The following is a 12,774-nucleotide window of genomic DNA, read 5'->3' as shown; positions in this document are numbered from 1 at the left end:
TGTAAGAAAGTTGCACAAATAAAAGAAAAAAGAAAGGGCTATCAGCATTTCAGAGTTAAAAAAAAACATTTAAAAGTTTTGGAAAATAGCAAAATTTTACAGTAAACATAAAAATATCTTCCTATTCAAGGAGCAAAAGCTCGTCAGTAAACCTATGAAGGAAGACGAAGCGTTTCTTTGAGCAATTTGAGAAATGCTGTCAAGCATTCTGCAAAATAGCAGTCCTAGAGGATTTTGAGCATGTTGAGACTGTTTCCTGAGCTGGACATGGAGCTTTTCTCCGTTTACGACATCATGAATGTCGTTTGAACGTCTCACCACAAGCACACGTGGACTTCTGCCTCTGCCGTACCTGTGTATCCGGCGCGACACTCGCAGCGGTAGTTGTTGGTCAGCTGGATGCAGCTGAGCGTGCCGCGGGGGTCGCAGGGGTTGGACAGACACTCGTTTACGTCCCCCTCGCAGCGCTCCCCCACATACCCCGAGGGGCAGATGCAGTGGTAGCCCCCCACTCTGTCCACGCACTTGCCCTTGTTGAAGCACTTGGGCTCCTTGGTGAGGGGGTCGGTGAAGGGGCTGCAGTCGTCGACGTTGACCTCGCAGTGCACGCCTGAGGGGACAGACTGTGTCAACTCTGCAGCAGGACAGGTGTGCTGCTTCCGGGTCACCTGTGCTTAAGGTGGACCAACTTCACTTTTTGTGAGCCGGACAGCAGAGCTGCTCTCGGTTCGAGTGACCTGCAACAAATGGCCTCCTTCATGTCTGAGAGAAATCAATAGTGTATTTGACAAGTAGAGGAAGAGTTGGAGGCAAACTAGAAGGTGGGGTTTTTGTGCTGTGGGTGCAGTTAAGCCCTAATTAATGAAGCGTGGAGGAGAGGAGGCGAAGCCGGAACGGGGGGGGGGGCAGTGTGGGAGGTGTGTGTGTGTGTGTGTGTGTGTGTGTGCGGGGGGTCTGCTGACCTTGGGTTCCTCTGGGACAGGAGCATTTGTAAGTATCGATCAGGTCAATGCAGGTGCCCCCGTTCTGGCACGGCTGAGAGAAACATTCATTGATCTCCACCGAACAGTTGGTCCCCAAGAAGCCGGGCAGGCACTGGGGGGGGGGGGGGGGGGGGGGACAAGTGAAGAGGAGAGGAAGAGGAGGAAGAAAGAAGAGGAAGACAGCGGGACAAAAAAGGGGAAGTGACCTTGATCAATGCCTGACATGAAAGGCAGATATTTTTTTTGTCTATCTGGCTGTATTTTAGGCTGAGGGAAGATTAGCAAAACCCAACAGTTCACTTTCTATTTATAACAAGACTCTTCATCAGGAGAAGTTAACTCAGCCAGAACGCAAGAAACCTTCACTTCTTCTGCAGAGCAATGCATGCTTCATTCCAGAAAAAACAACCCAGTCATGCTCTGTAGACTCCTACCTGCTGTTCCGCTCAGGAAAAAAGGGAGAAAAAAAATCATGCAATAGTTCATTTAAAAGGAATATTACACATTTAAAAGCATCTTTGCAAATCCTCCTGACAAACAGCTAAACAGGTGCTAAATTTGTCTCCATAAAAACAAAGTGAAATAAACAGAAATACAATGCAAACAGAAATGAAAATTCGAAATAGATGAGTTTACTGATGGGTAAAACAACCGGCTACAACCAAATAAAGTCAATTCAGTCAACGTTTTTCCCGCGATGCGGACATCGCCAGACGTCATCAGTGAGCAGTGATTGGTCCGAGTTGATCTGAGTCAAGGTTTCTATGGCAACCACTCTCACCAATCAAGAGAGCGCCTGTTTTTGGAGTCCCCACCCCTACCACTGACGTGGTACGTTCAAACATTCAAACGTTTTGAATGTTGGACATGGTGGCCAGCAGGCTCCACCTACTTTAATTGAGGCATCTGATTGGTCAGTTCATAACTTCAATAACTTTGACCACAGAAATATAACATTAAAAAAATGAGGATTATCAAGAAGATGTTATAAAAACGTAGATCCAGAATTGTTATTCTTACCAATAGAATGACTAACAGCTGTTCATTTAGCTATAGAAGTCTATGGGATTTTGGTTTTTTGGAACCAGCAGGTACTTCCTGTTTGGAACGCCTCACTCAGTCCAGTTCCCATCTCCAGTCAATAGTTGTGGGGCACCATATTAAAATTTGAGTTGCTTCTTAAAGCAGATACAAGCTGATGAGCCAAAGGTTTTTCTGAAGGACCAGGAACCACTGCAGCCAGGTGATCATTTAAGGTCTTTGAACTGTTACAAACATTGCTAACAATACAATTACAATTTAAAAAAGCCAAACAAATGTCTTTTTTTTTTACCTTGCAGCTGTATCCACCCAGAAAGTCTGTGCAGGTGGCGCCGTTCTGACAGGGGTTGGGCGTACATTCATCCACCTGCTCTTCACAGTAGCTCCCGGTGTATCCAGCCTGGCAGTGACAGCGGTGAACGTTTCCTGCGTCCAGACACCGGCCGGCGTTTCGACACAGCTGGGTAATGTCAACCCCTACCAGAGAGGAGGGAACGGAACGCTTTAGGGGGAATCCTTAACCATTTTCACGTGCAGTATATGTCTAAAGCCTCTGCCTTACTACCTCTTTGTTTGGCCGCCACTTCACAGGAAACACTGGGCACATCACAATAAAGGCCTGTCCAGCCAGTTTCACAATTACACCTGTAGGTTGTGCCGCTTTGCGAGCAGGAGCCCCCATTTTTACAGGGCGAGGAGTTGCACCAATTAACCAAGTCCTGAAATGTACATCAGATTTTTCAGTCTTTTTCTGCAACGGCGTTTAGAATAAAATGAGGTCTGTCTCTGCTCTGACCTGACAGTTGAGCCCCGTGTAACCGTGCGGGCAGGTGCATTTGTAGGTGCCGTAGCTATCCTGGCAGGTGCCGCCGTTCATGCAGGGCTTCGAGTCACACTCGTTGATGTCATGCTGGCAATAGTTCCCGGTGAAGCCTGGCGGGCACAGGCAGGTGAAGGCGTTGATGCCGTCCACACAGGTGCCGCCGTTGAAGCACGAGCTGCACGAAAAGACTTAACGGGTCAGAACAAATCTGACAGTGTACACAAATAAAAAGATTATATATCATAATTCATTTGTTTACTCACACAGTGAATAAACCAACACAAAGGAAATGTTCAAATGTATATGTAAATTTGACAACTACAGGAAACAGACTCATTGATAATCCTACATGAGAGAGTGATGCGTTCAAAGTCAACCTGAGTTTTTAACCACAGGGGGCAGCAGTGTGCAAGAAAACAAAATCTACAAAGTAGCAGAAAAGGAACCTGTTGACCAGAGCTGCGCTACGTTCGACACCCATCTCGTCTCCTCCTGAGTGAGCGTGTACCTCTCTGTGCAGTCAGGGGTGTTGTTTTCACAGTTTATCCCGCTAAAGCCGGCCGGGCAGGTGCAGGTGTAGCTGTTGACGCAATCTGTGCAGTTGGCTCCATTTTTGCACGGGCTGCTTTCACACTCGTTAATGTCCTCCTCGCACGTTGTGCCCCGAAACCCCAGCAAGCAGGTGCACAGGAAGTCGTTCACCTCGTCCTTACAGAGGCCTCCGTTGTTGCAAGGGTCTGTGGGAAGGAATGTTAAGACTTCACTGTGAGCTTCTCTGGTTGGCACGTTTGCCATCGTTCCCCTCTTTGAAGAATAATAAGTGAGGAGAGATGAGCTGAAAATCAGACCAAAATTCTCTGTACATTAAGCTGATCAGTCCGATCTACCCCCAAGATCAAAAAGTGGATCAAAGTTAAATCTAACTCCAGAACCTGACAGTTTAGATTTGATCTTTGCAAATTGTTCTTGACAAACCAGACCAAACAGCTGTAACCCCCCCAGGACTTACTGGGCTTGCAGTCATCCATATTGGCTTCACAGTTGCGTCCGGTAAAACCCGGTTTGCAGCTGCAGTGGTAGCTGCCCAGAGTGTTCTGGCAGGTTGCTCCATTGAGGCATGGGTTCTTCACGCACTCCTTGATGTCCACCTCACATGTCTGGCCTAGACAGGGTCATGAGAGGGCAAACTATAGACGTCAGATCGGGTAACAGGAACAGAGTTCTTGTTACTGTTTCAGAAATGTACAACGTTTGCTACACCCAAGAAAATATGGTTAAAAACACGTTTGTGCTGCAAGTTTCCAATAGACATAAAAGACACAAATGTTGTGGATGGATGGATGGACGGACGGACGGATGGATGGATTGAACAGTGGATAAATGAATAGATGGATAGCCATGGTACAGCGGTAGGGCGGTCAACCTCTGATCGGAAGTCTACAGGTTCGATTACCTTGCACACCCATATGTTGAAGTGTCATTGGGAAAGAAACTGAACCCCACATTGCCTCTGGTGTTTATAGGTTGGCGCCAGTGTTCTGCAACTGAGCCGCCTCCAGTGTGTGAATGGGTGAATGTAAATTTACCACTTATATGATGGATAAATGGGTCAATTGATGGCTGGATTATGGATGAATAGGTTGATGAATAAATACATGGATGGAAGTGTCTAATTTATTACACCGTCTTTGTTTTGACAGGAAAGTCTAGTAATAAAATGAGCAGAAATCAGACGTGGACAAAGGCTGCATCTACTTTGATTCCCATAACGCTGCTTGTGAAGCCAATAGTGTCTTTTTGAAAATCTCAGGTAACTCAAACAAAGAGTGTTCTGTAATCAAATTAAAAGGTGGTTTAACAAAATTATAAGAGAAAGTACAAAAGCAAACTAAAGACTACTATGTTGTACTTAAACTTAAAAAAAGTAACAGATCTGAAGGTATTATACTTTATAAAGCTACATTTGATAAATAGCCAATTTTGATCTTTTTTGATATCAGTGAAATGTTTTATTTTCATGACTTATGGGTAATATCAGCTTTCAGCTAAAACTGAATATATTTTAAGACAGTTGCTACAATGGGACTTTGGGAGTTTGGTGTTCTGATCTTCTGGTACCAACCTAAAAGCCCCCACAGGTATGCAGACACAACAGCTCACCTTGCCATCCTTCGGGACAGGCACAGGAGAAGCTCAGGTAGTCCTCCGACTCACGACACACTCCCCCGTGTTTGCAGGGTTTGGAGTGACAGGGGGCCATCAGGGTTTCACAGTTTTCTCCTGCGATACGACAAATGAAACTGCGTTGTATCATAGAGTCATGAGCTTGGAGAAAACCCAAACCAAATGGACACAGAATCATCTTTCAATCAGTCTTATCAGAAGATAGTAGCCAGGCTCTGTCAGAGCAGGAGGCCTGCGGAGACATGTCTATCTGTTTTCACAGCACACAGATCTTACAGGAAGCCAGCTCCAGTTTCCGGCCATTGTGAAGCCATTTGCTGTTCTGTGAGACAGGAAGCAGGCAAACAGGAAATGTGTCAAGCGCCCCGTTCCCAACCCAACACAAGCAAGAAGCTTTTTGTTATTTAAAGTCAGGTTGGAGGGTTTTTTTTCTTTCTTGCAAAAACCATTAGAAAAAATTCAAGAAAATCTGCCGTCAGCCCATCAATCACTGCTTGTTTATTGAAATAATATTTTGACATGACATGAAATCACTTTCCAGCTCATGTCGGGGACGCTTCTGTATCACAGAGGAGCAGATGGAATCCGAGGGTTTGGAGTCTGAGGAAGTCTTGCAGCTGAACTTTACTCGACAGTTGTTTCATCAGCGGCACGTTTTTCCTTTTTGCCAATTCCTTTAAGAGCACAGTATGTGGAAAATGCCCCCCCCCCCCCCCCCCCTGTACCCAAGCAAGAACATTCCAGAATACCAAAATAAGATATGGCTGCAGTATTACATAGATTGAATAATATTTTCATACCGGTGTAAGGCAGGACACAGTTGCACTTGTACCCTGCGACATCGTCGATGCACGTCCCCTGGTTGAGGCAGGGATTGGAGGCACATTCGTTGATATTTGTCTGACAGTTTGGTCCTGTAGTGAAAGCAGACCACAAGTTACACACACACACACACATCCTTTAGACACACTCTAGACAAACATAGTTACTGACCGGTGAAGCCCATGCGACAGGTGCAGACGTAGCCGCTGGTCATGTCCTTGCAGGTGCCTCCATTCATGCACGGGTTGGATTCACACTCATTGTTGTTGATGTCACAGTTTTTACCACTCCAACCAGAGTCACACAAACATTTATAGCTGACAGGAAGACAGTGATAAAGTCAGTCTGATCCTGGATGAGTCACAAAATATCAGGGTGGAGGTTCACTTTGGCTCTGCCTTTGGTGTTTGTTGAGCTTTTTCTCACCCGTTGATCTTGTCCTCACAGTGACCGTGGATACAGGGATTGCTGAGACACTCGTTGACCTGGGAGAAGCAGGTGGGATCCTGGTAGCCGTCTGGACACTTGCAGGTAAAAGCATTGATGCCATCGATACAGGTGCCGCCGTTACGGCAGGGGTTTGCAGCACACTCATCAATGTCAATGTTGCACATAGTCCCTGAAACATCACATACAGACTCTTCTTATCCAGAAGAAAAGCAGTAAAACGCAAATGTTGAACAACAAGAGGTGAAAACAGGAGCCATGTTTCCAGCTAGTATAAAACATGGAAACATTCACGTGTGATTAGTTGATCTGACTAATACAGCCAAAATCTAAAAAAAATGTTCCAGTCAAAACAAAAGTTTTGAACTGGAAATACTTTATTCTGCAACCTCAAGTGAAACGATTTTAATGCAGTGTATCACTTTTATGTTAATTAGGTTTATCTTTGGTCTAAACTAAACTCAGAGCAACAATAAAACAAAGCACACCAATTACCCAAAATACCAATACACACAGAAATTCAAAACTTTGTAGTGCAATAATATCTTTAAAAAAGCTCTACAAATGTTGATTGTTTATTTGGTTAATTTGTAGATTGATTGGTGTATTAATTAGTTGGTTGTTTGGTTAATTGGTAGGTTGGTTGGTCGGTGTATTAATTAGTTGGTTGTTTGGTTAATTGGTAGGTTGGTTGGGTGGTGTTTGGTGTATTAATTAGTTGGTTGTTTGTTGTAATAATTAGTTGGTTCTTTGGTTAATTTGTAGGTTGGTTGGTCAGTTGGTTGGTTGGTGTATTAATTAGTTGGTTGTTTGGTTAATTGGTAGGTTGGTTGGTCGGTGTATTAATTAGTTGGTTGTTTGGTTAATTGGTAGGTTGGTTGGGTAGTTGGTTGGTTGGTGTTTGGTGTATTAATTAGTTGGTTGTTTGTTGTAATAATTAGTTGGTTCTTTGGTTAATTTGTAGCTTGGTTGGTCAGTTGGTGTATTAATTAGTTGGTTGTTTGTTGTAATAATTAGTTGGTTCTTTGGTTAATTTGTAGCTTGGTTGGTCAGTTGGTGTATTAATTAGTTGGTTGTTTGTTGTAATAATTAGTTGGTCATTTGGTTAATTGGTAGGTTGGTTGGTCGGTGTATTAATTAGTTGGTCGTTTGGTTAATTGGTAGGTTGGTTGGTCGGTGTATTAATTAGTTGGTTGGTTAATTTGTAGGTTGGTTGGGTAGTTGGTTGGTTGGTGTATTAATTAGTTGGTTGTTTGTTGTAATAATTAGTTGGTTGTTTGGTTAATTGGTAGGTTGGTTGGTCGGTGTATTAATTAGTTGGTTGGTTAATTTGTAGGTTGTTTGGGTAGTTGGTGTTTGGTGTATTAATTAGTTGGTTGTTTGTTGTAATAATTAGTTGGTTCTTTGGTTAATTTGTAGGTTGGTTGGTCAGTTGGTTGGTTGGTGTATTAATTAGTTGGTTGTTTGTTGTAATAATTAGTTGGTCGTTTGGTTAATTGGTAGGTTGGTTGGTCGGTGTATTAATTAGTTGGTTGGTTAATTTGTAGGTTGGTTAGGTAGTTGGTTGGTTGGTGTTTGGTGTATTAATTAGTTGGTTGTTTGTTGTAATAATTAGTTGGTTGTTTGGTTAATTTGTAGGTTGGTTGGTCTGGCAACTCTGAATAATTTCTGGTCGTATCAACTGTAGTGAATCCAGCCTAATGTTGTTTTGTTCTCAGAGATGTCCTCCTATAAGTCGAGTGTAAAAACAAAACTTCATGAGCCACAGTTTTTTTATGGAAAAATAAACTGCATCCACCGCTTTCTGGTACAAATACCCTATGTTGAAGCATCCAACCATGAAGAACAGAGCTCTTGCCAGATACATGGAGGAGGAAGAGAAGATAGAAAAACGGGTGGAGACGCATGGTGGGTCTTCATCCTCGATGCAGTAAAGTAAAACATGTTTGTACAAAAACTTGTCTATGATTGTTGTCTAGATTTTTACTATTGGTGTCAAGTTTCTGAAGAACTTCTGTGGTACTTTGTGTTATTTATCATCAGAAAGATGATCAATTTGGATTTGAACTTTAGATTTATTGCAAACAAATCTTCATATTTAACCTAAAATAAGATGAAATACCCAAATAACCTTTGGCTGGTTCAAAGACAAAAACGTTTGATGCATTATTTGAACAAATCTGACAGCAATTTAAGCGGCGACACACACAACCTCCTCACACTGTCCTTTATACAGCACGGCTATGAACATATCGGTTTTCAGAAACTTTGTGGGCCGCTTGAAGCATTGAGGCCGTATAGAACTGTGCCACAGATAGCATAAAGGCGGCCTATTTAGCTGTAGAACAAGGGACCAGCTTCCGAGCTTTTAAAAGCTCAACTTTCAGGAATCTTTCAGGGAATCTTTTCTCCTGCTCAAATCCCCCTGGCTCTGTGTGCGTCTCTTTGTGATGGTCGCAGCTTGCGTGTCCTAACAGCCGCCGGTTGGGGACAGGGTGGAGCAGGAAAGTGACACCGCCTTTAACTTTTGGAGGAGTGTGCTCGCTCGCTCGCTCGCCATCTGTCACCCCCCCCCCCCCCCCCCTTTCAATCAGGTCCTCAACTCTTCTGATTGGACCTTCAAACTCTCAATTAGGCTTCTGGAGATGCGGTATTGTGCCGTCACACCGGAACAGAATAATAAACAGTACTTGTATGGGTCTGAATATTTTACCTGTGTATCCAGGTTCACAGGCGCATTCGTAGCCATTGATCCTGTCGATGCAGGTTCCATTTTTGCAAAGATTATTCTTGCAGTCGTCAATATTGATTTCACAGTTGATTCCTGGAGGAAACGCGACTTAAGTTTCAGCATGAATTTTATGATAACAAACAAATATAAATCTGCGCAAATGACCTCCTGTGCCCTTGGGACAGCTGCAGATGTAGGCGTTCGGCCGGTCCTGGCATGTGCCTCCGTTCCTGCAGGGCAGACTCAGACACTCGTTGATGTTGGTCTCGCACAGCCGACCGGTGTATCCGGGTGTGCAGTCGCAGCTGAAGGAGGCCAGGCCGTCCTTGCAGGTGCCGTAGTGACACGGGTCAGAGGAGCACTCGTTGATTTCTGTCTCACAGTGCTGTCCAGCATAACCTGGGCAGAGATCGGATTTGGTCTGGGATTATTTATTGTCAACATACCTGGTAGTTTTTTTTTTGTTTTTGTTTTTGAATAGAAGGTTTTGTACCTTCGGTGCACTCGCAGGTGTACTTGTTGGGTCCGTCCGTGCATTTGGCGCCATTTTTACACGGCGTGCTGGCACACTCGTCGATGTCTGTCTGGCAGAGACTCCCGGTAAAGCCTGGCAGAAAGACAGGAGGTTGTTACTGAGTGTGTGTGTGAGCGTGTTTACACAACTGCGTTCTCAACATTTTCAACCAGTAGCACTCCTCAGAACCCTGAAGCCCCTCAAACTCACAAGTCCAAAAGGAGAAGGGGAAACAGTTCATTGAAAAGAGGGGAGGAATGGGGGGTGGGGGGGTGGGGGGGTGAGAGTTTGGAGGCCTCCTGACCAAGGGGTAAGAAACAAAGGAGGGCCTGTCTGCTCAGTGCAGCGCCAAACAGAGCTGGTTGCCTCCTTTGTCCCCCAAAACTTCTCCATCATAATGTGCATTCTCTCATCTTGCTTTTGCCCCACCGCCACTACTACCCCCTTCCACTCCCTGCCCTTCTCGAAATAAAGAGCCAATTTGACCTTTAACACGGCACTATTCAGACCCTTGTGCCTTCAAAATCTGCCAGCAGGCTTCCTCCTTCTCCTTGACATTATTCTCAGCTCAAGTCATGAACTGTAAGGACGTTTCCTGCTGAAGCGACAGCAGCTGAAACATTTCTATAGTCGCACAACACAACAACACAACGACAGGCAGATGTTTGACTTACCGCGCTACCGTTTCACATAAAGTGAGGATCTTAAATTCTAATGTTTTGGGTTCAGATTATGTTAACTTTTCTGCCATCAACCTTTTTTTTTCTTTTTCTCACCATGTTTGAGTCTACTTATTAATTTCCGTCATATTTCTGCATTTCAGCAGTCATCATACTGACATGTGATAATTTATTGATTTAAGCCAGTGCTGACCGCTTTGTTATGCTTCTAATGATTTAAAAAAGGGCACTTCTTACAATTTCTTCTTATTTATTGATCAATATTCTAATGGTTAACTGGTTTAATGACAATTTGAATGTGAATCTTTTATCTTTTTTTTTCAGATTTTGTATTTTTTTATGGAGAGCAATAATAAACAACAAACAGGAGTGTTTGTTTGTAATGGGTCAAGAATTCACAAATGAAATGTATAATAGCCAGTGATTCATAAAATTAAAATGATAAAATCAAATACTACTTTGGTACACATTTTTCACATCTGTTTTTTTACGTAACAAATGAGTTAAAAAAAATAAAGATACCAGTAATATCAAATAAAATCTGCTCTGACGGGTAATAAATACAATCATTTGTGTCAAATTTGGTACATTTGTCTTTTTTGAATTCTTAATTGGTAAAACAATGTTTTCCTCTTAAATATCTCTTAGACAATTTCAAACCATTGGTCTGGCCGCTCTGCGTCAACAGTTCCCCCCACAACGCAGAGGGGAGTTTCTAATGAACTACTGCTGCTCTGCAGAAACTATGTCCTACACTGTAAACAAGAGCATTTGTGTCAAATGAACATGTGAAAAATAAGTAGATGTATTCAAAATAAGGACGTGGTAAGTTGTTTTTACTTGGCACAAGCTTATAGAGCCTGCACTTGTTTAAAAAAAAAATACGAATAGGACTTTTTTGTTGTTACTGCTTCCTGATACATTTAGGAAGTAGTGTAGATAAAGTGAATTGGCCAATTTGAACAGGTGGCCTGTTCAAAGTTCAAATTTCAATGCATTAGTGAAGTTGCAGCCCAAGTCTGTAAAACAAATTGGGCTGCAGTTTTTTTTCTACAGATATTTTCTATGTAGCTGACAGTATTTGAGTTACATCTACTCAGTTTACATGCTATTGGTGCCAAGTCACTTCATTGCAATAGAATAGAAAATATTAAGAAGACTCACTCAATAAGCATGTTGTGTTTAGACTGGTTTGAGAGCTTTTATATCTACTCAATATTTAAAAGTGTAAAAATGTTCCACTTGTTTAATTAAGTAATGTGTAGTTTTCGTTTTTTAGAGTGTAGAAAACGACACCGGTTTCTTGATTTTGGTTAAAATCGGCATAGTCTTACCTAACGGACCAAAGGGAACGCTTTGAAAATAAATAAAAACGATGATCGGAGTGGGACTTTGGGCGACTGTTGATAAAAAGTGACTTATGCATAGGTCAATGTCGTCCACATGTTTCTTTTACTAACTCGCAATGGCTTTTTTCCTGTATATCAAACCTCTATGTGAAGGTCATGTAAGGACTTCAGTATTTTACTTAGCTCTGCCTTTATGCTTAAAACATCAGACTTAAGGAGAAAATAACTCATTTTGCAGACAACTGTACCTTCTTCCTTTTATCTTTTTCTTTTACAGCCGACAGGAAGCAGACAAAAATAAAACATTTAGAAATAAAAGGTCTCTCATCTGTCAGTTTTGAGTGATTTGTTGCTTGTGTTGGTGAAACAGAATCAAAAACACAGTTTTATGCTTTAATGTGGACACATTAAAGCATAAAACTGCATAAGCATGTTAATGTGTCCACATTAACAGTGTTTTGAACAGTTTTGTTTTTAATAAATAGTTATGTTCATTAAAGGAAGTGTTGAACACAACTGCACGCTAATGTGAATAAATACAAATCAAGTTTAGATTTTTTTTTACCCAAAAACGTACAGTTTCTAGTTGGCAGTTGTCAGTCATCCCTGCTGCAGATCCCAGAGATACCCGGGGAGATGAACACGCAACGTTCCTTCACAGTTCAGCCATAACACTCCATAATACCCTCCTGACTGAAATGAAAAGCCTCCAAAAACCCCTGTGAAGGAATCTCTTAACCAGACGTGCGCATGCATGCATGCATGCACACACACACCCACAGACGTGTGAAGGTGGACAGATGCACGTGCGCGTCCCCCTCCAGACTGCAGGAATCAGGCATTTCAATGGCTCTCCGTGGGGTTTCCATGGCTATTCCATGTACAGAGATGAGCGGGGGGCTCGCCTCTGGAACAGATTTACATCTCAAGCAGGGCGGTTAAACTCCCTCCCTTTCTGCTACCCTTCAGAGTAACGGTCCCCCCCAACAGCTTCACCTCCACGTTGAGCGGCCTCCCCTCCCAGCTCTGTGTCAGTGTCACACAGTTTTTTAGTGTTAAGCTCCTCTGTTCACTTTTGTTTATTCTAAAGACTTCTTTCTCAGATGTCTTTTTCTCTTGCTTTTCTTTTTCTCTCAACAGGAGGAACCCGGCCTCCTCTCTTTGATCCACCCCACTTTGCTATTTTCCTTCCCGAAAAAA

General features: G+C 42.9%; 1 protein-coding gene across 2 annotated transcripts in view; it reads right to left on the bottom strand.

Moving 5' to 3' along the window:
- The window catches only part of notch1 (notch 1), a 51,405-nt gene that overhangs the window by 16,441 nt on the left and 22,190 nt on the right, over positions 1–12,774 (bottom strand). For both annotated transcript variants that reach the window (XM_023958196.1, XM_023958197.1), the window contains exons 10-23: positions 9,525–9,638; positions 9,197–9,430; positions 9,014–9,124; positions 6,280–6,472; positions 6,025–6,170; positions 5,832–5,945; positions 5,008–5,127; positions 3,857–4,009; positions 3,356–3,584; positions 2,821–3,022; positions 2,590–2,743; positions 2,317–2,501; positions 963–1,095; positions 353–610 (exon numbers count right to left, since the gene is read on the bottom strand). In XM_023958196.1, coding sequence (XP_023813964.1) covers positions 353–610; positions 963–1,095; positions 2,317–2,501; positions 2,590–2,743; positions 2,821–3,022; positions 3,356–3,584; positions 3,857–4,009; positions 5,008–5,127; positions 5,832–5,945; positions 6,025–6,170; positions 6,280–6,472; positions 9,014–9,124; positions 9,197–9,430; positions 9,525–9,638 — 2,346 coding nt within the window. The remainder of the gene's footprint in view (positions 1–352; positions 611–962; positions 1,096–2,316; positions 2,502–2,589; positions 2,744–2,820; positions 3,023–3,355; positions 3,585–3,856; positions 4,010–5,007; positions 5,128–5,831; positions 5,946–6,024; positions 6,171–6,279; positions 6,473–9,013; positions 9,125–9,196; positions 9,431–9,524; positions 9,639–12,774) is intronic.

The sequence above is a fragment of the Oryzias latipes genome, chromosome 9 (assembly GCF_002234675.1).
Source record: "Oryzias latipes chromosome 9, ASM223467v1".
Taxonomy (NCBI): domain Eukaryota; kingdom Metazoa; phylum Chordata; class Actinopteri; order Beloniformes; family Adrianichthyidae; genus Oryzias; species Oryzias latipes.
Note: the sequence above shows the minus strand (reverse complement) of the source record. Positions and strands in the feature narration are given on the sequence as shown.